The sequence below is a fragment of the Erpetoichthys calabaricus genome, chromosome 14 (assembly GCF_900747795.2).
Source record: "Erpetoichthys calabaricus chromosome 14, fErpCal1.3, whole genome shotgun sequence".
NCBI classification, from domain to species: Eukaryota; Metazoa; Chordata; class Cladistia; order Polypteriformes; family Polypteridae; genus Erpetoichthys; species Erpetoichthys calabaricus.
The window spans coordinates 101,664,740-101,691,723 of record NC_041407.2 but is presented as its reverse complement, the minus strand read 5'-3'; the positions used below and the strand labels follow the sequence as shown (position 1 = coordinate 101,691,723).

At 35.8% G+C, this 26,984-nt stretch overlaps 1 protein-coding gene across 4 annotated transcripts in view; it reads right to left on the bottom strand.

The window, feature by feature from the left end:
- The window catches only part of atp6v0a1a (ATPase H+ transporting V0 subunit a1a), a 67,041-nt gene that overhangs the window by 15,024 nt on the left and 25,033 nt on the right, over window positions 1-26,984 (bottom strand). For 2 of the 4 annotated variants that reach the window (XM_051918832.1, XM_051918833.1), the window contains exons 6-18: window positions 25,466-25,572; window positions 17,206-17,332; window positions 15,545-15,627; window positions 13,984-14,077; window positions 11,925-12,137; window positions 7,113-7,263; window positions 6,369-6,508; window positions 5,813-5,979; window positions 3,797-3,887; window positions 3,549-3,667; window positions 2,485-2,701; window positions 1,518-1,625; window positions 1,299-1,406 (exon numbers count right to left, since the gene is read on the bottom strand). In XM_051918832.1, the coding sequence (XP_051774792.1) occupies window positions 1,299-1,406; window positions 1,518-1,625; window positions 2,485-2,701; window positions 3,549-3,667; window positions 3,797-3,887; window positions 5,813-5,979; window positions 6,369-6,508; window positions 7,113-7,263; window positions 11,925-12,137; window positions 13,984-14,077; window positions 15,545-15,627; window positions 17,206-17,332; window positions 25,466-25,572 (1,725 nt within the window). The remainder of the gene's footprint in view (window positions 1-1,298; window positions 1,407-1,517; window positions 1,626-2,484; window positions 2,702-3,548; window positions 3,668-3,796; window positions 3,888-5,812; window positions 5,980-6,368; window positions 6,509-7,112; window positions 7,264-11,924; window positions 12,138-13,983; window positions 14,078-15,544; window positions 15,628-17,205; window positions 17,333-25,465; window positions 25,573-26,984) is intronic. The other 2 variants (XM_028819858.2, XM_028819860.2) reach the window with 1 other exon arrangement.

Sequence of the window (26,984 nt, the reverse complement as noted above, 5' to 3'; positions counted from 1 at the left end):
GGACCCCCATTTCAGAGCCGCTACTCCACAGAACAATATACAGTAAGTGCTACATCCCACTTACCAGCTTTAGTTCATCCATGCATTAATCTTTTTGAAAACAATCTAGACACCTGTTATTGAATACAAGTGACTGTGAAGTTGAAAAACACAAATGAAAGAAGTGTAAACATACAAAGACGGGGTGTGACGTGACACATGGCAGATCCTGAAAACAGGGGTGCACTGATGAATCAACAACAATGTGCTGTTTGCAAGGTGCAACCAGGTGATTTCAGATGCCCTCTAAAGCCGCAAAACACATATGGTTGCATCTTAATGCCGTTTTGACAACAGACATACAAGCAAAAGACCAGTTTTTCATTAAATCAAGGGCTTCATTTGAGGTTCATCTGCTCCGTGTTTCCTGCTCCTAACCCACATGGTTTTCAATAAAACAGAACAGTAAATCAGTGCATAGTTAAACTGAGTTTGCATTCTATTATTTACTTTACTCAATGACAGAAAATCATAATCATTATGGAAATTAAATAGCTAAAATATTGTAATGTAAAAAAGTAGAATGACCAATGTTGAAATGGTACAATTCCAGATCTGAAGACTGAGAAGTAACAGTGCTAAAAACTAAAATGACTGCACACTGCCGCTTAAATTCTTTGTAGTTGAATGTATGTTGAGTAGCATGACGACACACTGATAGCAACTGCTGCCCCATAGCTCAGGTGTCCTGAGCCTAAATCCATGCTTAGATCATCTGTGTGAAGTTTGCATGTTCTCCCTATTTTTATAAGGGGCTTTTCTCCAAGCACACTGGACAAACTCTTTCTTATCAAAGATGTGCTGGTTAGGCCAACTGGCAATTTTAAATTGAACCCATATGAGTGTTTATGGGCGTGTGCATAAATGTACCCTGTAATGAAGTGGTGTCCTATACAGGATTGATTTCTGCTTTGCATCCACGGGACAGAATCGGATAAGCAGGTTTCAAGTGAATGGATAGAATGTGTGTTCAAAGACATGACTACATAGAAATGTTGAAACTACCAAAATCCACTTGGCCTACTATTAAAAACAAAAAAAAAATTCTCTCCAGTAAAATTGTAATGAGTGGATTGATTTTATATTACAGAGGCTTGAAGTATTTTTCTTGACATTAAAAACAAAACACAGTGCAAACAAATCATGCATGCAATAGCACATGCAGCGATCCTACAAGCCTTGCAGCCGAAAGCAGATTACGAGGCACAGTGAAAGGAATAGCAGCAGTGGCTCTGGATGGCATGGCATTATTCACTCACTTCATTCTCATCTTCAGAGTGCATGGAGAGCTGATCATGTTGAATGATCTCAGCATCTTCTTCAGTGGGCCCATTTCCAACCCGGATTCCACCAAAGTTGTGAGTTCCCTATTAAAAAAAAACAAAACAAATTAAAACAGAGTTATAATTTGATTATAAGGTATGGAAAGCAAAAGGTATGGAAGCAGCTTCCAACAGTGTTAGAGAAAAATGCCTTACCAAATGCTTTCTCCTCAAGTACTGCTGCCTAAGAACAAGAGGCTTAATGACTAACATCCAAGGGACGCAGATCACTGCAATGACAACAAGGAAGCTTTGCAGACCAACCTTAAAGTAAAGAAAAAACAAAAAATTAATTTGCCCCAATTTCTCCTTATGTTGATGAAAACAAACATCAAACAACAAACAAATGTAAAATTTTCAATGTCTGAATCATGCTGTATATTGTGTGTTACTTTGTATATGATACTTCTCAGTGTATATGTGCATAATATGGGAGTTTCTTGCACCCTGTTAAGTCTTCCGTGGAAAAATGGTTCCTAGAAGGCACTGACAACACATATAGTATCTGAAAAACGGTGACACTAGTGAGTGGAATCCCCTTAAAATGGGTTGGGCAAGCAAAGTTCACTCTTCTCATTATAGTTCAGCGAGAATTCAACAGAAGATAAACAAATATCTCTATTGTTCACCCTATGACTGAGTAAAGATTTCAACTAAGCATGATCTTCATTGTTAACACAGATAAACACAAGGTCAATACAACATATTACGACTATATTTTGTGTCTCATATCCATCAGACATTTTGGAAACAAAGGCTAGTCAAGTAGCACAATTATACTATACTCTAAAGAAGCATTAAGAAGTGTTGTTCAGTGTCCCTAAGTCAAAATAAATCAGGTCGTATTGTGTATATATTAATTTAATCAATGCAACTAAGAGAGTAAATTTAAAAACAGCCAAAACTTCATTACATGCCTTACAATTGATTGTGTCTTCTTTCTAAACAAATCACATTTTGGGAAATAATCATTTCAACTAGTATGAAGTGTCCTTAATCAGAAGCAATTAAAATTATCTTTTTAATCAGAAATTTTTGTTCTTTTGGATTCCAATCATATTTCAAAACTAATAACAAAAACTAGTAGTGACCTAATACCGAGTGATACTTGGTTTGTGCCTACCTGTCCCGAATAAAGCGATTTATTGCTTTTGTCTTTGTAATTGAACAGGAACATGTTGATAAAATGAATGAGGAGACTGGGAGCATCTCTTGATGTTGCTGCATTGTAGGCACCCCATTTATAGAAAATAAGAATTACAAGATACCCAAACAAAGAGGACATAAAGATGATTTCTGGAATGAAGCCAAGATAAATATTCAGGGACTTCTTGAAATAGCTGAAAGACACAAACATGTTAACACACAATCAAGTAGTTGATAGTGAACTGTAATTTAATGGAATGCAATTTACTTTTCTTTATCATTTATTTATTTATTTGGCCAACGTCTTTATCCAGAGCAACTTACAACATTTGAGATACAACTGGTTAAATTTTTCTTTTTTCCAAACAAAGCACAGGCGGGTGAAGTGACTTGCTCAGGGTCACACAGTGTCAAGTGGCAGGATTTGAACCCAAAGCCTCAGGGTCTAAAGTCCAAAGCATTAACCACTGCACCACACTGCACACAACTGCACTATAGATGAAAGCCTTCCTGATATTTGTTGTTTTTGCAACCAAGTTTGTGACACACCAGGAGCTAATCAAAGAAGATTTGAAATACCACAGATCTAATTATTATTTGCAGAAAATGCTGACAGTGGCAGACAACTAAGTAACAAACAGTCATTATGTGCTGGAAAAGCTGTTTATGACTGCTCAGTTCCATGCTGAAAGCTCTCAGTTCCCAACTGTCACCAACCCCTTCTGCTAATCTTTTGTCATTCTATTTATATGTACAATAAATTATGGTAAAATGAACCCAACTCTGCTTAGTTAATTCATCAGACACAAAGCAGAAAAGAGACTAACTTTAGCTACTACAAACACAGACGTTCCCATAAGAACAAAATGTCATTGATGAAGGATACCAGTAATACCAAATGCAAGAAGAAATATTAAGTATCCATGCCAAACTGGTTTTAAAGAAATGAAAAGGTTACCACAAATTTAAAAAGTTACAAGCAACACAGTCATTGTAGAATAAAATTAGAAATATGCTTTTTTAATCATTCCAGTTTCTTACAGATGATTGAGGAGACTGAGTGCAACACCAAACAGCATGTGAATGATGCCAATGATAATTGACATTTTCATCTTGAAGGAGTTCAGGAACGTCAATTTGTTGGTGGCAATGTTCCATATCTGTAACAGAAATAAAACAGGAGCAATTATAAAAACAGGTAGAAAGTACTTGACTAAAATTATTTTTAGACCAAGTCATTGAAAAGAAGCAAAAAAAATAAACACAACACAACACAAATCTTAACTTACTGGATCTATTCCTATTGGGTATGGCCCATTAAAGACTCCTGGGAGTGCAGGGTTCAGTTGCAGCAGTCTATTATCCCTAAGCACATCATCCCTGGGAGAGAGAAAAGATTTTAATTATAAAATAATATTCAATGAAAATGCTGACCACATTTGCAAAAGTGTTACATTCTAAGCATTAATAGTAGTTCACCTTCTAAATAAGGCAATACACCTCAGTGACAGTCAAAAAATAAAAGCACACTTTTGTTTATGTATCCATTATAAACCAGCTATTAATCACATATAAATATCTTATTAACTATGCAAATTAAATAATCTTAAAAATTATACAACTATTGGAATAGTATACTATCATTTTTTATTGTCTTTATACTCTTAAAAAGGCTTAATGTTAACAGCTGATTGTAATCGAGAACTAAAAATGTCACCAGAACAAAAAATCAAAAACGTTTCTTTGCAAATTACCGCATCAATGAAGCATAAAAAGGCTAATATTATGGAAGTCATAGCTTTTGAAATTTTACATTATTAATTTGTTATTCTGTTCTGATTCCTGGCTTTGGTGTAATCTTAAACCTACTTGTATTTGCTCTTGTTGTTTTCAGTAAAATGTATCACGGTCTGATTCACACAGTTTAAAAAGACCCATCAAGACCCTTAGATGCATTGTATTTTGAGTAATAATATATTTTGTGCACTGTATGTGCAGACCTGCCCCAGGCTCCCTCGTTCTGGCTTTATTTTTAGAAAACACAATGCAAAAATCACTTAACAAGCATATTTAAACTTACATAAGGCATTATTTTTATCATTAGAACAACAAAGGCAATGTTGCACAACAACCTACACCCACATTATCGAAAACCCCACTTACCTATAGATAAAATTAAACTAGACAAAAGCTCAATCTACATGATGTTAATGTTTTTCTATCCTAAAGGAATATCGATTCTGTAAAGATGCATCTTCTAGGAAACTGCATTAAGATTATTTTTAATGTCCTTGATTTTATCCAAGGTACCTTACAAAAACCTAACAAAACCACAGATAAAAAAAATCTGCCAGGTTCAGAAAAAGTATTTGATATCTAGAGTGGAAATAATCTATAAACAGCCTTGCAGTTTTACTTAGCGTATAACTAGCCTTCCCCTGTGGCTCTGCTCACGTATTAGTGAAACAGGACTGTGAGGAGGGCCCCGCCTGGCTGTCTACTCCTGACGTCACTCTTCCCCCTCCCCTTGGCCTGCAGCCTCTGTCTCGGATTAGCACGAATATATCGCACCTGCAAGCGAACTATCATTCTTAACGCAATGAGAGAAGTCGCAAAATCAGCAAGAATCTTCAAGCAAATTACAGAATAAAACCCAATCTAAATCTGTTAAACAGTTCTCTTGTTCGCTAGTTAAGTGGAGGTAAGGAACGTCCCGAGGCTGGCACGTGAGTGAGGAGGGCACCACCCCCTCCCCTCCCCTCCCCTCAGCCCGCTGCATGTCTCTTGGATTCGCACAAATAAATCGGTACCGCAAGCAAACTATGATAATTAGTGCAATGAGAAAAGTCTCAAAATCAACCAGAATGTTCAAGGAAATTATAGAAAAAAACCCCAATCTAAATCCGTTATGTAGTTCTCTCGTGAAAAGCAGACAGACATACAGACAGATGTTGGATGTTATATATATATATATATATATATATATATATATATATATATATATATATATATATATATATATATGAGAGAGAGAGATGACAAGTTCTTCTATTGCTAATCAATTAGGCAGCTCGGTAGGCTCATTAAGTAATTATATTTTCCTATTTAACATTTTCTATTCCTATCCAAAGAATTTAAAACACAAAATTAGACATGTTTTACTAAATTGTGTAAGCATTTTGTATGTGTCACCTAAATGTAGCTCATTTTTATTTATTCTTTTTTGAATCAGCTGGAAAAGTCTGGCATAAAATAAAAGTTGTCTTTGAAATTAACTTAGCACTTTTAACTGCTTCTCTACTTACGTCCAGTATGACCAGTTTCCTTTGTTAAACATAGGTCTTACACTCCATCCAGAGCCAAACATGTTAAGAGATTTAGAAAAACAATCATTGTAGATAAGCCCCGTATAGATAGAGAATGCCCCCATCAGCAGAATAATGTAGCGACCACTAAAAATCATATTGAATATCTGTGGGAGAAAAAAAAAGAAAATGGTTCATTTTATGAAGTGTAGATTATGCTAACCAACTACATACAGCATGTATCTTGATAAATAATTTAAAATCTGTATTTTATAGTACAGTATAGTACTAGTATAGTATAAATTATGGCTAACAGCAATCTCCAAGAGCAAAACAAAGAAATCAATAAATATAAATTGCAAAGTTTGCCCATGATCAGAAAACAGTAAAATTACTTTTTTTGCTTGACATAATGCATCAACTGTTTAATTTACTCAAAAATGTTGTGGCTTCAATTGCATCATTTTGGTCATTTGGTAATGAGGACACGACTCCTATATTTCCAAATAAAAATAGTTCACATCAGGACTGTTCAACACATCAGTAGTTCTCTTACCTCGTTCTCACTTTTTTGAGACAGAATGCGACTCTCCCTCACAACCAGATAGACAGCAAAACAGGTCATCAAAATTCCATGACCAAAGTCCCCAAACATGACAGCAAATAGAAAAGGAAAGGTGATAATGGTGTATGGTGCTAGGCAAATAAAAAAAAAGGAAATCAGTGAGTATGTTTGAATAAAAAAAAAAATCCCAAAAATACTCAACATTCTCAAGAGAATAATGTCTAAAACATTTGTTTATTAAAAAAGGCAGATCAAGAGCTTTATTTATTATCCTTTGGGGTTATAAAAGTTACCACTTCTTAAATTTAAATAACTCTGCCGCAAAATGGTGACACACATTCTTGTTATCTGTGATCTTCTGATCCCCAAAGAGGTCCAAGACTTAAAATATTCTTTATATTATCTAACATGGAAGCTCTTCCAGCATTGATAAGTTGTGCTGTGTTCTTAGAAAACATAGTGCAGTCACCAGTTACGTGGTTTATTTAAATCTGAAAATGCCATATTATCAATTTCCTTCTGAGAATTTTTTCATTTGCAAAATGACAACATTAACCTTTCCACAGTTGGGAAGAAATTTAAAGAAACTGTTTGCCACCAAGTACTAAACTGCTGAACAATATACAATAATACATGCCACATCAGACTTAACTGTATTAAAGAGGAGATACAGAGGGCCTGAAAGCAAATATGAATATGGACAATTAGGCCAGTAATGAAAGGGAGAGGATTTACCTGGGTTGATCTCTCTGTAGGTACCAATGCCATAAGCATCTACAATATTCTGAAATCCAGAGGTAAATTTGTTGGTCTTATTATAGGTTGGTGGGGTCTGTTTGGTTTGCATTCGATTCAGAATTGATGGAACTGTGGAGCCACTGCGTTCCTGTGAAAATCAGGTGGGCAGGGAGGGGGGAAGAGAGCAGGTTTAATAGTAGGTGAGCTCTCCAGTTATACTCAATCAACAATGGAAAGAAATGTTCAATCTTGAGAAATGGAAAAAAAATGTATGCTTGTAAATACTTGTTTCTGAGGAAGTCACTTAGGCCGTAGGCATTCAATAAATACACGCAATGGCAAAAGAGACAAACACTTAATTAAACATCAATGGGTACATCTCTAAAAAATATTTCATAATTTACCAGTGACACAAAACAGTCATTACCTTACAGTTTGCTTAAACATTTCATCTCTGAAAGCCAGAGATTATGAAAAAATACTCTGCATACCAAAATTCACAAAGTCCTGCCTCACCAAAGTGCTATACCCTTGCTTGTACTAATGGAAGGATTGTCCTGAAGCTTTCAGTAACAAACACAGAGGTGGCTGCGTTGTTTGTTTTTTAAAAAAAATCAGCAAGAAAGTTGGACTGGGTCAGTTTCAACATTCTGGATTTCATTTTACCATGTCTGGAATCTGTTAAAGAATCCCTAATCTACAAATGTACATTTTTTACGCATTTTTTTTAAACTGATATTTGGCTGCTCAGGCCAATTTGCATACAGGTGGTATATGCTACATTACGTTTTTTCTTATTGTTACAATATTTGTAAGTCTGTACATATACTCTGCTTTCTGAGAATTATCTTAACGGGTGCATTCCTTATTTGACAACTGAACTTCTACACATTAATAAGTCTTTAACTGTAATGTAACTGGCTACATTAGATAACTCGTGATGAAATTAAAATTGTACCCAAGTATTATTACATTACCACACAAATCCAATACAAAGGCAAGCGTACATTTCTCATATTATTTCCAAATGACTTGGGAAAGCAGACAAAAGTGGACTTCTGTTTCATACTGCAGCAGCGATTTCTCAAGCTCTCAAAAAGGCCAGAAGGTGTCAAGTGTATCTGATAAATCAGCGGTAAGGGACAAAAACTGGATGACATCCAGTCAATGTGTTAAATGTTACTTTACCACTATACTCTATTTCAACAGAATCATTAATCATGAAAAGCAGAATTAAAAAAAGCAATCTAACACACAAAGAGAGAGAGAGAGAGAGTGAGACAGAGAGAAGGAGAGAGAAAAAACACTACCTAAAATAGTCATTGCCACACTCTAGCCTGGATTTCAAAAAGAAAAAAATGTATGCAGACGAACAGCTGACATGGACCTGGTCCAATCAGCCTCTATACTGCCAAATCAGAAAATTTTCTTTAGTTTCTAAGGACCACCACCCGAAGATTCAACAAATAAACTTGTGTACTGTATTAGTCCATCTCGACCAGAAAATGTGTTATGAAAGAGTGTGTAGACAAGGGGAGACCACATATGATTGGTCACCACAACAGTCAGCATTTAAACAACTAGGATGCTGTGATAAAGGTCTACCAAAAACAAATGTGCACCTTCTTGAAATATCAGTCACCATTTTTGTCTTAAAAGTTCAAGTTACTAACAGTGAGAAGAGAGCACTAACGGAGTGTTTTAAACCCTGCTCACTTTGTCATAAATCTTTATATTAAGCTTAAAACTAAGATTTCTTTCAAGAAAAAATTGAAAACATTTTGATGCTAAATATGTGGTAAGATACCAAACTACACATTAAGTAGTAAGAGAAAGATGCTAAAGACTGGTTGGGACAAGCTGTCTCATTGGTATTATGTTATTACAAAGTTCTTCTAAAATTATTTGTGGCACTGCACTGTTAGCAATGCCACAAAATGCATTAAGAGAAACAGATGAGGGCAACATGCCAGTTGATGTCATGATTAAGACCGTGTGTTAGGTGAAGCTTTAAAAAGCTTAAAAAAAACAAAGTTGCTGAGAAAAGGAGTTTGGCATATATTACTGTATGCTAACCAGATGGTGCAAGTAGCTTGGTACAGATGTCATAGATCAATTTGAGTTGGCTATATGCCTAACAGTAAAATATTTAACAATGAACAGGGGCAATAACTGGAACAATATAGCACCCCAGCAGTTGCCTAATTGCTATTATTATGGCACAGGAAACTCCCCTTTCACTACCAGCAGCACAGTGCAAAACTCTATCCAAGATTATTTATCACCATTACCAAATGATGGACCACGCAGACTTGATTGAAAAGTGTACTAGAAGCATAAAAGTGTCATATTTACCAAAAATAGGGGCCAAGTTTAAAAAAGCTACTCAATATGAAAGAGAAGGAAGCACAAAACAGTGTAAGACAAAAAAATGGTGTAGCCGCTTTCATAGTCTTCAGAGGATGAAGAATGCTTCCATTTGGTATCCATGGAGTCATATACAAACAGCAGATCAGAAAAGTGGGTTCAGTGCATTGTGTGTAAACAGTGGGATCATGGAGAATACACCCCAGGGGTTTAAACACTCATTGGTCAGAACTGTGGCTTCTGTGACAATGACTGAGCAACACATTGTCTTATTTATTTACTAGGGGGCTTTGCTCCCTGCTTGCTTTTTTTTTCCCTGATGGCAACACGAATTAGACGATGTACAAGTCTCCGACTTAAAGTTTAAATCCGAACAATACATTGGATCTCTTTTTGCTGTTCCGTTATTTCACTGAGTAATAATTTCCGTTTGTTTGCTCCAATGAGATCTTTACTATCCTTTTTTTGAGACTTTCGAATTTTCGTACTTCCATTATCTCTAATCTGCTCTGCATGTGTACCATGCCAATGTTTTTGGAATCTTTTAATTCTCGCGGATACGCCTCTTCATTGGGAAGAAACACTACTTTTTTTTTCCCTGATGACAACACGAATTAAACAATCTACAAGCTTTCGACTTAAAGTTTAAATTCGAACAATATATTTGATCTCTTTTCGCTGTTCTGTTATTTCACCGAGTAAAAACTTCCGTTTGTTTGTGCTAATGCGGTCTTTACTATCCTTTTTTTTGAGACTGCTTTAACCTGCTCTGCATGTGCACCGCACCAACATTTTTCAATTCTTTACGACATTCTACTTTGCCATCTACTCTTTGTCTTTTATTTCCGGCCCCAGGTGTGGTTAAATCTCTTGGCACAAAGACTCGTCTCGCGGGACGTGAAAGTGTCTCCCTGAGAAAATCACATCTCATCTCCTTCCAAGATTTTTTTTTATAATAGAGATTTGTTTTTTGCATTTGTTAAGATTTTGCTGCACATTCAACAATTTTGTGTTGAGTCTACAACTGTAGAGTTACACAAAACAAGAACTGTAACATTGTTTTATGTAGGTCTTCAAATCATTTTGGTTTTCTATTCTATTTAACTTTTATTTCTAACAAAAGTATTGGGCTCAATTATTTCTCTGAAGATTTTGTGTTTCAAGATACCAAAAACAAGAATGGTGTTGCTGCTTGGGAATGCTGGAATGTTGGCACAGGTTGAAAAAGTCATTTTTTTCAAGCTTATATGTGTATGGCTAATTAATGTTCTTTTTGCCACTTGCTTGGCACACAATTAAAAGTGATTTATTTGCACACCTGCACTACTTACTGGAGTGCGCAGCTATTCTTGTTATCATTCCACAGCTCACCACAGTATTTACTTCACATCGGTGAGGTCTAATGTGGTGTCTTTGGCTGAAAAAACTGAACAATGTATATTATTAATTAATAATTTTTACTAAAAACTATATTGAAAACTATAAGGACAACCCACCTCACACACAGTGACAACACACCGATGCCACTTGTCTTAAAAATTGCAGGCTTCAGTCAAGATAATTGAGGTTCAGTTACACAGTAGAGTTATTTAGCAATTCACTTCATATGAAAGAAATATTTTTGTAAAGTAGGACAAAAAAATATTAATGCCAATCTACTATAGCAAGGGGAATTTTGAAACATGATGAGTAATTTAACTTCCTAATGAAAGTAAACAGAGCTCAGAAATAACTAGCAATTCATGTGAATCCCCGAAGTAGAAGTGAGCCGTCAATGTTTGTCCTCACTTTCCACTTTATCAGAGTTAGCTTTTATAATTTAATTTTATTTGAAAGAAATCAATTTGTGGGTGGGATGTGTTATATGAAAAACCTAGCTGATGCCCTGTATATGTACACTGAAAGACTAATCTTTGTAAACTGTAATTTTAAACCCTCACTGGATGAATGTCAGAAAAGGAATGCTCTGGAAACATTTCCCTTCAATGTCCCAGAGCCTCAAGTCCATCACCTGACTGTGTTCTCTGAAGTTAATACTGATAAAAGTTAAAAAAAAAAAAAAGTCAGTTGGAAAAAAATACATTTCTAAATGCAAATTAAAAAAAAGCCACATTTACACTCATAAACTTTTGTCTACTTTGGGGTTCTCTTTTCTTTTTAGCATCCTTATAAATGTGATACAGTTCAACCAAACTTACAAATAAATAAAAGAAAAGCACTGCAGAAAAAGACCAGGAGACATTTGTTAAGAACTGCCACAGATTTGCATTGAGCATAAGGGGTGCGAGCTTCAAAATGTAAAATTAGCACAGAGCTTCTTTTGTGGTTTCATGTTTTATTCTCACAACTGAACAATGTATTGGAATGTATTCATGAAAAAATTTCTAAATAGACAATGTCTCAGACTGCACTTTTTTTAAACTGTCTTTTTATTATACTTACAGTTCCTCTCCGCAGAGCAAATTGTATCGAATCCAGATCCGACACAGGGCACCAGACTTCAGCAATGAGACATTTTTGAGTAACATCAATATTACAAAGGTTCAGTGTGTGATAGATGGCCTTCATTTTTCGGACTTTAATAAACCACACCCTTATGGTCTTGGCAGCTGCTTGCAGAACTCTCTGGCGATGGTCCTCAGTTTGATTTAGTACCTGGAAGAGAGCAAAGCTCTATTAGTAAAGAACTTCAAGAAAATTAAATTAATATTTCAAATCTGTTTTTATGTTTGGTTTATTTTAAGAAAAACAAATGTTGGAATGAAATGTTCTGTATCAAAAGTGCCAATAAGGTTCCAAATATATACATTCAATTTCTGGACACATTTTTAAATGAATACAAATGTGTTTAGGGAGGCACACTGGCACGTTGTGCTGTCTCATAGATATGACATTCTGAGTTTAAATCCCACGCATGGTCATTATCTGTGTCTGTGTGGGTTATGTTAATTTGCGATTCCAAATTGGCTGTGTGCGACTGTGCCCTCCAGTAAACTGGTGCCTTGTCCAAGACAGGTTCTTACATTGCATTTGATTAAGCAGATCTGAGAATATTATGTTCTGAATACGTCTAATTTACAGTGCTTGACATGGTATCAGGATTCAACTGGCATTCCGTGTTTAATGCAGTTGTAAGACAGAAATGTGTTATCCTTATGTTTCAGGTCTTTATAAGGATTTGCAATGGTAATAATCTCAGGAGGTCCTGAAGGGCCCCCAGATGTCCTTATGAGGTTTACTAAGTCCTCATCCTGCCAGCATGACACAGAGAGTTAACACGGCCGCCTACGCTGGCCTTTCTCAGAAAGTGATTCACTGTTCAGATATTAAGCCCCAATTTTGTTCTCTGTAGCCAGCTGCCTTTGTTTACACTTTCTCTGCCATCATTTACAGCCGTTGCCCAGTGTTAAATACACCGCCTGTTAAATGTTTTACAGAATTTTTTTTTTGCTGTATAAATATGGAAACTTTCTGCCTTTAAACTTTGCTAGATTTTTGGAAGAAATATGATACTGATATTCTGAGTATGTGTTTAACAAAGCCCATATTTCAGACTTTACCATGCTTATTCATTATGGTTGACATTTATCTTGCAAGTAAAATAAATGAACATCTTTTCACACCACTACTCATGTGTCCACAACAGATAACAATGGCTAAAAAGCCTTGTGTTCATCATGGCTTCCACTCAGATTAAATACATTTACCTAATCACTTTATTTAGGTTTAAATGAGCTGGATAAAGAGGTCTGGTACACAGAGGACTATTTCATTTATGTTAGGTAGAATGCCCAGAGGGGACTGGGTGGTCTCGTGGCCTGGAACCCCTGCAGATTTTATTTTTTTCTCCAGCCGTCTGGAGTTTTTTTTTTGTTTTTTCTTTCCCCTCTGGCCATTAGACCTTATTCTTGTTCTATGTTAACTAATGTTGTCTTATTTTAAATTTCTTATTTGGTCTTATTACATCTGTCACAAGTGGAATGCATGTTTCAAATCCAGGCCATTCCTCACAGTATCACCATCCTAACAAGCACTGACTGACAGCGCTGTGAACAGCATGGTCTGTCTGGCTATACACACAACATCTCTGAAAGCAAGTCAACTGATGTTAATAGTTATTTTATCTTTCACTTCCTTATATTAAAGGATTTTGCTTCATCAGCAAAGAGTGAAGCAATCCTTGGGTCAACCAAGTATTGGAGTTTCACTTCTGCTTTATTTTACAATATGTTTTAAGGGATGCAAACGTTTGGATTTCTGATTTGAACTATATGACATATCAATAAAGTACACTCTTTCATCCATGTTGGATGGTGAACATATGACCTCTACTTGTATTTTTGTTTCTTTGTGTCAAAAAAGCAACAATGACTCTTTGGTTTTGAGTAATACATAAAGAGAATTTAAATTATGAAGGGGAACACATTTCTCATTTTGGCCTAAAGTACTGTTAGAATGTTTTGTTTTCAACCTAAAATTGATTAATTCAGAAGATCATTACCATCTGAAGGTCATCAATTCGAGTGTTAACCCCTGCTGCCATTTCTTTCCTCTCCTGTGGAGTTTCAGGACAGGGATACAGAGAAGCACGAAACCTACAAGAAAGTGAACTGAGTCTTAAAAAAAAAGTATTACTGTGAGCAAAATAGTTTCAAATTATGCCTATTGTTATGACTGATTTTCATAATGTTCACAAAAATACCCTCATGAAAATACAATACAATGCAATTTATTTTTGTATAGCCCAAAATCACACAAGAAATGCCGCAATGGGCTTTAACAGGCCCTGCCTCTGGACAGCCCCCCAGCCCTGACTCTCTAAGAAGACAAGGAAAGACTCCCAAAAAAAAACCCTTGTAGGGAAAAAATGGAAGAAACCTTGGGAAAGGCAGTTCAAAGAGAGACACCTTTCCAAGTAGGTTGGGAGTCAAAAAAAAAGGAGGTAAATACATACAATACACAAAACAGAACACAAGTAATTCTCAATACAGTATAATAGTAAAATAAAAATATTACAAGTACAGGGCAGAATTTAACAGCAGATGATATCACATACTGTAATATGACTTGGATTTGTTTAGAGTCCTGGAGATCTCAGCCATCAAGCTGCCTTACCCAATTGGCCATTCCATAGCTGGGATAGTGCTGGGCCAGCCAATCGGATGAAAGGACCCCTCTACTCGACGATTCCTGTGATCCTCCATCAAGAGATGACTTTACCTTAGCCAGGCAAAACCACTTGGCAGGTGGGCAGTGGCACATGTTTGCAGTGGCAGTTTAACATTCATGAGATAAAATGCTTAAAATGCATACATTTACATTTATACAAAATCTTCAATGTTATTTCAAAATGCACAAACCATTAATTTGTAACAAGTAGGCAGAAAAAAATGCACCAAGCAATTTAAGTAAGATCTCCAAAGCATAGTCTTGTTTTCCTAATAATTTTTAATATATTTAATATCCCAATATAGTACTAGAAATAATCTTCTGCCTTTACAAGTGGTTGCTAATTTGGTTTGTAATTTGTTTAAGTTATAGTTAACTTCATTCTAAAGACAAATAAAATATGCTGACTGAAAATTCTAAGTTGAACTCTGTGACTGAATGAGGATATTTAAGCCAGTGCGCCCAGTGAAGAACTGGCTTCTCATCAGGGACTGCTACTTAACTCTGCCAGGATGGGTTCTGACCATTGCAACTCTAAATTGCATCAGTGAAAGGATGGATTTTTGGCACCCACCAACAACACTGTGTGGAGAATTTAAAATGTATACTTCCAAAAGCTTTGTTAAACATAAAACTTTAAGAGAGAAGAAAATACAACATGCAATACATAATCCCTAGGGTGCCTACACAATATGTATGACCGACTGACAATAAAAGGGTAAACTGCTTAACTAGAATCTAATATATATATATATATTTATAAAGAAGTTTAAATGACATGTACTACTCTTAACACTAAATAACCTAAACTGTGACATTTAAGAGTGCAAGTCACTTGCCCTTTGGTAAATTTTAAAACCCTCCCAACCACTGTGTCAGTTTATAATCATTACCCTTCACAAATCTTCTTTACTCTGTTCTTCAGCTGATCGCCTTGAAAGAAGATGATAAAAACAGATTTGTGCACCTGGTCTCCCTAAAATAATAAAAAAGTGAAATAGACTGTCACAATTTAAAAAGGAAAAAAAAAAACCAGCCCATCATGTATAAAATATTGTAGTGCTAATAGCAACTGAATCATCAAACAATTTTCCTACTTTTAGGATTCTTTCATAGAGTCACATATACATGCCAGTATAAATATACTCAGAATCACCTGTGTGTCACCTACTGTTTGTACTAGGACTTTGATCTAAACTAGGAGTTTAAAACTCAGCTAAGCACAGAACCACACAAACATCACTAACAACCAGGGAAGTAGGGAACATGATAATGATTGCTTTATGCAGTAGTCAGTGACCATCTGCCTCTCCTCTGAGCCTCAGTACCCAATTCTACCAAATTTTGAACTGGTTTCTGACCTAACAGAAAGACAGCAGAAGAAATCCACGCTTACTCTGAAATCTCAACATTAGTTTATTCTATTTTTGATCTCCCAAGACTGAACGTGCGCTTTTCATTTTCAGCCACGCCGTTTTTAGCTAAATGGCACAAGAGAAATGATCGGCATTCACCAGTGTGATTGACTTCTACTAAACACATATCTAACACCAGTGTGTGACTATCAAAAATAGCTGCTTTAGAAAGAACATTGTAGAAAAAAAAAATTGAAGTCTAACTGACTAAAAACCAGAGTGGGATTTAAACAAAACAACTTTATGACAAGCAATAAGATTCAATAACTATAATAGAAAAATAAATAGTTGGTTTAACCAAAGACTTCACTGACAAGCATAATTTAACTTTTAATTATAATTTTTGCCAAAAAACCTGCAGATACTGTGGTCCTCCATGAATGCTTATGCAATAAGAACTGAAACACCCAAGGTTTTCTACATAATTAAAAATCACTAACTAACATTACACAATGACGTGGCATAATGACAATTTCACAGTACAAATTTTCAGAACGTTTTAATAACAGTGGAGCACAAAACAGTAGTGGGTCGTCAGTTTACAATGATTTTTTTATATGCATTTTTGAACGTTCATGTCAAATTACATCTATTTTGGTAAAAAAGGAAAGGGCAGACAACAGCTTACTGTTGCTAACAGAATATACAAAGGAAAACTGTGACCCTTCCGTGCCTAACAATGGCTTACAAGTTCTCTTTTAATGGCGCTTTTAACTTGGATGTGTGGGAAGAGCAGTAAGTGGTTACAGTGTGTTGTTTTTGAACACATAATTGACAGCAACTGGCACCAGAATCACAAAATCAACAGACACATATTTTACATTCTATACTATCTCTTAAAATAAGACTGCAAAAGGGATGAATTATGATGCCATTCAAAAGCAGGCCAAAGCCTATTTCTCTTTTGAATGCAAAACACAAAAAAAAAAAATAAAAAATTAGAAAAACACACACACCTGAATAAAGGGTGTGCAAGATATTTTCACTTATTTACAATCAAAAAAATAGTGTCAAGAATAGCATTGTGTAAGTGAAAGTGGGGCAAGGATACAGTTCATTAAAGAAAAATTGTCATTAAATAGGAACATTAAGTGAACAGATTTACTGGCATACATATAATTATACAATTTAACACTAACAGTGACTGGGTCTTCCAAAGGGTCTTCGATTTCAGCTTGCCGCAGGAAAACATTGCCTCGACACACTCTCCACAGCATTCTCTCAAAGGTTGGGATCCTCTCACGATTGATTACACCAGCTACAAAACTGCATAGAAACGCTCAGTTTAGATCTTTATTATTAAGATCAGTAAAATGCATTTTAATAAAACTTCAAATTACCTCAGTATATTACAGTTTCAACAATAGGCACAGAGAATAATCTTTCTAGTGAACACCCTAAGTAATTTACAGTGATTTAGCACCTTACTTTCAAATGTAATTCACCAAAGTTCAAACTTTACTTGACATTTATAGTACAATGAATGCTTGTTTGCATTTGTTCTATCTTTAACAGTAAAAATATCCAAGAAATGTCAAGCATAGATAAACTGTCAAACCCAAATAACACTATTCAGAGTCTCTGGTGGGGTTGGAAGCCATGAGCTTATCATGGGGAACACCAGGAGCAAGGCAGCATGTAACTCTGCACAGAGCACCATTGCAGGGCACACACCCACACCACACCCTTACTCACTTGCTCGCACTGGGCCATGTTTAGAGCCATCAATTTACCTAACCAGCATGTCTTTGGGGACACAGGAGGAAAACCCATGCAAACACAATTAGAATATGCAAACTTCACATGGGTAAAGATAGGGTGCAAGACTCAAACTGGCGCTTCCAAGTAGCTATGCTAACCAGTGTTCCACCATGTCACTCTCAACAAAATAAGCTAGAAGAAAACATAAATCACATTTTAAGTGATCACATGTTTAAGTATAAAACAAATTAAAAATTAGAAAAACACATGAAAAAAAATACAATATATGACACTACAGAAAAATGTTTTACTGACCTAATGTTGAAAGTTAGCAGTCAAAAAACTGGAGTACCCCTTGAGTTATACTCACCCGCAGTTGGATAATAAAATATATATGGTATTTACAAAAAAATGTCATATGAACATGATGCCCATCATCATTAAAGGGGTCCTTATAAAGGTGCCTTTTACAACAGATCTTTTTTTTTATATATATATGCACCTCATCACAACAGGTAGCCAAAATCTATAGTAATTAAGGTTATCTGAGGGCCAAAAAATGCTCTTCTCAACTGGATAGCATTGTTAACAAATGTGTGTGACAGCCAGAGTGGCTTAGTGCTCTTTACAAGCACCTCACACATACACAGATAACCCATTACATTTTAAAACCTTTCTTATCATAATGCATATAGTGAGGTGAAACTTAGTGAAAGTTGTGATGAATGGAAGCTATTGTGATTGATCTCAGCCCGCTGAAAACTACAAGTAAAGCAAAAGGTACATAAAAAGGTACATTTTCCTTTATTAAACCAAAAAGCAACCCCAGGGAGGGTCACACAAAACAGCGAACTCAGCAAATAAAAAGAACCCCTTCCACCTTTACTTATTGCCTATGCAGTCAAATGTAAATGGCTGATGAATGCTGTTCTGTTCAGCTGGGCGGCTCACACACTTGCCCACCGCATTAAATCACTCTGCTTCCAATCTCCTGTTGAACTTCAACTCTAACTCATTATAGACGCTGGGCTCTTGTCCTCTTAATAGTTGAGTTTTTGCCTCAATCTTCTAATAGCTCAGCATTTAACAAAGCTCTAACCAAGATATACAGTACCTTTGAAACTCTCCCTGAGTCACTTCCAGAGTCTGGATTGGAATTTAATTTGCTTAAGAATCATAAGGCTATTATTGTTGTAATCGGGGCAGATCTATTGCTGCCTGCACAGTCCCATACATTTTCTTTATGTTAAAAGTGTGACCTCATCATCTCTGATGTCTCCCCTCTCGCAACTTTCCTGGTGAGAGGTACAGTCATCCTTGCCCACTGCTTAGTCACCTGACCACTAGCATCCTACAAGAGTACTCAATGTTTCCACCCTGGCTATCTCTCTCACACACTTGTGCTAAAGCCCCTCCCATTGCACACCGCACATACACAGAATGGACTTATCTCTCAGGCCGCACTCAGTTTGTTCAGCTTAAAACTTTCACATCCCAACCCACTGCTGTTACTTCAGGTGGGCTCTGTCCTGGGGCCCCTCCTTTTCATTATTTACTGTACCTCCTTCCCCTTGGAAATATCTTTCGTAAATATAACATTAGCTTCCACTGTTACACTGATGACACCCAGCTCTATCTCACTAGCAAACCTACAGTCTCCTTTCCACCCTCCTCGCTTATTGATTGCATAGCAGAAATCAAATCCTGGTGTTCTTCAAATTTTCTTAAATTAAATAACAAGTGACAAAACTGAGGTTCTCCTCATTGGTACAAAATCAACATTATCCAAAACTGGTCATTTTTCATTTGTTATTGATAATTCATCTGTCTTCCCTTCCCCAAAGGTTGTGTCTAGGTGTCATCCTTGACAGTACTTTATCCTTTCAGTCCCACATCAATAACATAAAGTATCTATCTATCTATCTATCTATCTATCTATCTATCTATCTATCTATCTATCTATCTATCTATCTATCTATCTATCTATCTATCTATCTATCTATCTATCTATCTATCTCCCGATTTGCATATTTCCACTTGCATTTCCCCACACCACTGCTATCCTTGTTCATAGCCTTGTCACTTCTCATCTCGATTATTGCAATTCCCTTTTCTTTGGTCTTTCTCACTGGCTTCCAGTTAAGTTCCGCATTCAATTCAAAATTATTCTGTTAACATTTAAGGCTCTCCACAACCTCGCCCCTCCATATCTGTCTGACCTCCTCCATGTTGCCATTCCCTCCCGTACCCTTAGATCTTCTTCCTCCATCCACTTGACTGTCCCCTTCGTCCGCATTCAGTTGCTCTGTTCCCCAGCTCTGGAACTCACTACCATCTGAGCTTAGAAATATTTTCACTTTTCAAATCTAAACTTAAAACTCATTTGTTTAAGACTGCTTTTTCTCTTTGATTACAATTGCTCTGTCTGATTTTAATTTTTGTATTTTAGTTTTGTTTATAATCTGTGTTTTATCTATTGTTCGGTGTCCTTGAGTGTTTAGAAAGGCGCCTACAAATAAATAAAATGTATTACTATTATTATTATCTCCACCAAAACCTATATTTCTACAATTGCCAAGACCACTACTATTTCTCTCTTGTCTTAACGTTTTCTCCAGGCCATGACTATGTCCTGTGTCATCCTTGGCAGTGCCAATAGAGCCTGCAAACCTTATTGAGCTGCATTACTTTTATGTACTTTGCACTAAAGCAAAAAGCTTTCATCAATGTGATAGCTTCTGACAAGTCTACACCCCAGTATACTATAGCATTTCATGTGCTATATAGATAACCTAAAAAAACGAATTCCTCAATATTAAATTTCACAGTGCAACTGTACTGTTACCCAAACATTACTTTTAAAAACACATTTACTTGATTGAGATGCAAAGAATGTAAACAATAACCAAATTATAATGTGTGTAAATGCTTTTTCTTTATCCAAATTCCATTAGTGAAAATGAAAGGTTTTCTGCAGTCCGACAACTGCCTCTGTGCTACAGAATACAAGATAGGTGATATGTGCTGCAGGACACGTTTAGAAATAATTTGGAAAGTGAAAAACTGCTAAACAGAAAGGCAAAGTCCTAGCTATGTGCATATTTTGATGTTTATTGCAGTGAAGTGATGAATCCAAATAAACTAGATCAAATTCTGAAGAAACATAAAATTCTGGGGAGACACAACCTGCAGTTCAACATGCGTGCTAAGAAGCCAGTACTTTAAAAAATTTCATACATGTCAGATCCACATAACCTTTACCAACCATTCACACAGTACCCCGAAACCATTTATCAAGGCCAAAAAAATCATGTGAATACTTTAATTTCGTATGTAAGAATTTATACCCCTACAGCATTAACGTTAATGTAATAAAATATTTGAGTATTACAACATTACAACATTCCAGGCAAAAGCCAAATCTCTGAAATGTAGATTATTGTAGAATGATAAAAAAAAATGTAGGAGGAAGTGAAGCAAACAAGTCTGAAGAAACAGAGAGTGGCCATGTATGCATGGCATGTTACATTTAAACATACTGTATATAGGAATAATCTTGTGATTTAAAACTACATCTTCTTATAATACGCAACCCTGGCTGTCCACTTTCGCCGTTACTTCCCCTACCTCTTCATATCTTAAATCATTCTTGAGGCAGATTGAACACTTAAGTGCCAGCTTAAGTGAAAAATGAAGAAAAACGCAATCAGTAATTGCAACACAAAAACTGACTTAATCAGCTTTAACGAGAAAAGATGCAGACGGAAGAAGAGTAGAAGCAGGCCACTAGGGTGGAGAAAACAAGCTGCTCAGGAAGCAGCAAGCGCATCAACCTCTGAGCAAACGAATGCTAAACGTACAGAGAAAGGGAAAGAAAACTATGAATGCTCAAGTCAAGTGTATTCACTGCATGTTATCGTGCAGTCTGCCCTTACTGGTCAATGAATATTACAAGATAACTCGAAAACTAAAGTAAGTGATTAAGGCTGGAGCTTTAAATTGCATTACAGACATGTACGTTTTATTTTTTTACATTTAAATATGTCGCTTGCATTTATATACACATACTGTAAATAAAAGCTCTTTGCTTATACTACAGGAAAAGTATAATGAGACTATATGAATAAAGATGATTTTAAACTGCTACAGAGTAGAGAGAGAGAGATATTGAAAATGGCCTAGTTAAGGATGAACAAAAATCAGAGAGTTAGAAAACCTGTGCACTTTTAAAGAATAAAAGTGCATGGCTAATAATTATCAGTGGCACCCATGAAGGCAGAGCTTTGGGTGTGAGTCTAGGTATGTATGAAGAACACCATCTACAAAAGTAAAAAAGGAAGGTTGAAGGAGAACGATTTTCTTGTAGCAGGTCGACCATTATGCCTGCATTTCAACCTGTGGATTTGGTGAGACAAGGAGTAACAATGCACCCACTAGGAGTGTTTTGGTATAATACTGTAAACTTACACTTTCTCCATTCTTCAAATATTACAATAAACTGTAGTTGAATGTAACAGGTAAAACCCATTAATTTACCTTAATTTAAGGATCAGCATTTAGACAGATGTGAAGACTGCACCAGATACGTAAGCTCAAGTTGTCATCCTTTGTCTTGAATCTCAATTTCAGGACCTGAGGCATCACAAGGCAGACTTTTAAATTTCTCTAATCTCCTGTTGTTAACGTGGACACTGTCTGAGGAGTCTTACAGCAGGAAGCAAATGAACTCCAGTGCAACTGTACACTTAAAAATAAGGATACCATAGGTTCTTTGCTTAATTTCTATTGACTGTAAATTACTCAGGATTTGTTTCCAAGGCTTTGCAAGCCTGCTGTATGTATGCATGGCATCTTTTTTGGAAGCACATACAGTACGTGAGTAGGCCATTTTCACAAATTAAAATGACTAAAATCAAGTATACAGTCATACTACACTAACAGATAGAACTCTGTGCAAGAAATTAATTTCTGTGACCACCAAAATCTCAGTTGACATTAATAGTCCGCACAGAAGTAAGCAGTTTCATGTTTAAACAATGTCACAGCAAAGTCACCTTACTTTAAAATTGATCTGTTACTGGTTTTTAAACATTGCTCTTTAAAGCTTTAAATAAAAAGTGTTATAGTTAAACCAGTTCTTGGAGCAAACAAACATTTTCATAGTTAATGTTTGCCATTAACATGTGTGGTAGATTAACTGGGTTCAAAGTCACACATGTACAACCCCTCCCTTGATACAGTGCCTCACAATCTCATTACTATGCGAATTATTTTAATAAAATGCATGGGGTTTAGGCTTACCTGGGTTGGACATCTGTACTCGTAAGCATAAGTGCTGGATATAAAGGCCATTTGTGACAGGTGCCGGTTAAACATAATCTATTTTAAACACCATTAGCTGTTAAATAATGTCAATTTGTGTTGCAATATAGTAACACTTCACTCCCAAGCTTCTCCTGCTCATTCATGTCAGTCAACAACACAAATGCAAAGAGAATATGATCCCTGGATTGGAAGTGCATGAAAATGTTTTTTAGTTTTTTAAAAGATGAATTAGACATGCAAATGTAATCTGTTTCTGTACAAAACAGAACTTTCTTTTCAATCAAACACAGCTGCTCCTATGACATAATTAAAGAACTTTGCTTAACAGTTTAAAAGGTCATTTCAAACTGGTCTGAAATTTTGAATGCTTATTCTCTAAGCATATACTGTATTTAGAATTTTGAAAAACTGCTTGGTTGTGGGGCATTGATGTATGTTTTCTATGTTTAAAGAATATCAAATTATATGTGTTTTTGACATACAGTATAAAGTTCAAACACAGATAGCAAGGCAATACCACTTATAATCGCCCAATCATTTAGTTCAACCACATCCAATGCTATCAAATAAACTGGCCACTGGTTAAATTACAAACAGATCTGAATGCAAAGTACTTCATTTAAGTAGGGTGAATTTCATCTTCTAATATCTACTAACATGATGCTAAATAATTTTAAACATCATTACGGCTCAATGCCAACTATACAGAGATGTTTCAACCAAATGTATTGATCTCCACACATCTGCAGGTCCTCACTGCTCCCAAGTCTGATTTCCACAGCTACACCAATGAAACCCCAGAATTTAACATTAACACAATAATATGTGTCCTTTTCAAGACTGCCATCCATCCTAAGCATGTCAAATCTCAAAGGTGAGCTATAGAATTTGTCAGAAAGATCCTACAGATGTTGGTGGTGTTTCTAAAGGATGAGCAAGTATAACTTGTGCGTATGAAGCTTCTACCACATTTCTTTTTCAGTAAGGCAGCAAATACTCATGTGGGAAATTCTACTGTCCAAAGGAGGACAACTTTGTTACTTACTAGCTGAAATACCCGGCATTGCTCAGGAGAAAAAACTTTTTTTTTTTAATTGTTTGAGAAAAATATAATTTAAAAAAACAACTTTAAAAATAAATTAACAAATAATGAAGACTCACTACTGTGCTTGTATTGTTCACTGAAGTGCCTTGTTATATATGTAACACCAACACATTAGCTACGATGCTGCGAAACAAATGACATTTCATTCATTAATGAATAAACAAAAATTGCAAACAGAGCCGCTGAATCTACAAAATAAATATAGGATGTTTATGACAGATAAAAAATAAAATTGCTTACTTATCTTATATATAATATAATAGATAGCCTATATTCATCAAAATATAATCTTGGAATACGTTCAAGGTTGTGTAAAAATGAGGGGAAAAGAGAAGCCTTTTTTAAGGTTTTTTGACAGATTAATTTTTGTTTTGTGGTGTAGTAATAAGTTTTTACATGCAGAATTTTGATTAGGAAAAAAAATATCAATTAAATTAATATTATTATTAGGTTGATTTAATTCTATTACCACTACAAGATTGTTACAATAAGAATAATACAAGACAAACAAATAATACTACGGATTTTACATGATAAAACTGTCGGTTGCTTTTACAGAGCACACCAGAAACATTCCGAGCGTCAACTGAATGATAACATACATACAAGACCGTAAGACTGTTACAGTCTGTTTTATATATAAGATATCCTTCTACTCCTTCGATATGCATTTTACCAAAAAATGTTCTGCAGAGTCCCAGACAAGTCACTACTTCTTAAATTTCAAAAGTAATTAAAACATCTGGAGTATCTAATCCAGTCTTCCCTTTGCTCCATTTCGATCAGTTGAGCTATTATAATGATTTACAGTACATAAAATTTTAGTGGAATCTGGAACAGCCGGTCCGAAGTTTAGCTGGTTCCTAGTCATTTGTTAAGAAACAAATAGGCATAATACAGCGACAACCTTGTGATTGACTAATTAAATAACTGAAAAGTAATTAACAGTCTGTTAATGATTTCTACTTCTATGTACCCATTTTAACCTACTTCACTTGTCCTTTAACCTACAGTCAAAGACCCACCCTTTTTCAGAGCCCACATTTAATGAATAAGTTTACCAAAGACAATTGTGATTTTAATGTGAACGACAACAAGCAGAAATTCAAGAACATGCAAATTTCAAACAGTAGGCATTACAGCCTAACTAATCACAAATGAAATACAGTATATCATTTTGAATATGTGATTCTGCCCATTATGGTCTAAAATTTAAACCTAAAATTAATTGGAGAAATCATATATTAACATGCATAGTTGTCACTTACCCAAGTCTTAGTGGTGCCCCTCTCCCCACCTCACTTGGGTCCAGCAGTGAAGAGGACTCCTCCAGCAAGTCAGGATCCGCCATCTGCTGATGATGATGCAATTCAGCCTGAATTCACAAACCAATTAATATCTAATGAAGCACGTTAGTGGCATGCGGTGGAGGTAAGGAACCAGGAAGATGAGGCCATAAAAATAAGGAAAATAATAATGAAAGTGAAAAGATGGGGTTAAAAGAAAAAAAAAAAGGGTACAATCGTGAAAGAACATGGCGTCAGGAAGAAGGAAGGCAATTCCGATATTGTGAGAAAAATTTTCAAAGGACTTTATTTGGTATTTTTTTCATGATATTGTGGGGCTCTGATGTCATCCATTAATGTTCAATTTCCTGTTTGGTTTTTAAAAAATAAAATGCCTAGAGCCCCCAGGACAGGTTTATGATAAATAGGGGAGGGAGAACTTTTTTGTCAAAATGATCAGAGTGGCCATCACAACTCTAGAAGTGAAAGTTGGCGAGCTATTGTAACAAAGAAAACTGAGAATAGAAAATCCTCCAAACTAATCAAGCAGAAATTATTACTGGTTCATAAACCTATCAGTTAAATACATAATCAGCTCAGTCACTGTAAAAAACAGATGCACTGTTGGGTGGAGCAGCTGAACTATGAGAAGAAAGCATATATGAAATGAATAGCCAACAAATGTCAATGCCTACTAAACTGTCAAAATGGATGGATGTCGAAAAATGAGTTCACGCTTTTGTTTATAGTCAACTAGATTACTGTAACGCACTCCTCTCAGGACCACTCAAAAAAGACATCAATCGGTTGCAACTGGTGTAGAACGCAGTGGCCAGAAACAATCACACCAGTCTAAGGATCGTTGCACTGGTTACCTGTGCCATTTAGAATTGACTTTAAACCACTGCTTACAAAGCCTTAAATAATCTGCTCCATCCTATATCTCGGAATGCCTCTTGCCTTATACTCCAATTTGTAACTTTAGATCTTCAAATGAGTATCTGCTTAGAATTCCAAGAGCTAAACTTAAAAGATGTGGTGAGGTGGCCTTCTGCTGTTCTGCACCCAAAATCTGGAATAGCTGACCGATAGAAATACTCCAGACTAATACGGTGGAGCACTTTAAAAAACTGCTAAAAACACATTATGTTAACATGGCTTTCTCATAGCTTCATTTTAGTGTAACCCTGATATTCTGTATATGTATTTAATTATCTTTTTTTTTTTATATATGGCTCCGAAATCTGTACTAACCCTTACTTTCTCTGCTGTTCTTTTTCCGGTTTTCTGTCTTGGCGATCTGCGCCCCACCACCTGATCAAAGCACCGTGCAGTCCCCGCATTGATGGACTGAAGACCAGAGGTCCACATGACCATCATCTTCTAATTCTTCCATGTGAAGCCTGAAAACCATGAGGACTGATTGAGATCACTGATATCAGGTAGAATGCCCAGTGGGGGCTGGGTGGTCTCGGAACCCTTGCAGTTTTTTTTTTCTTTT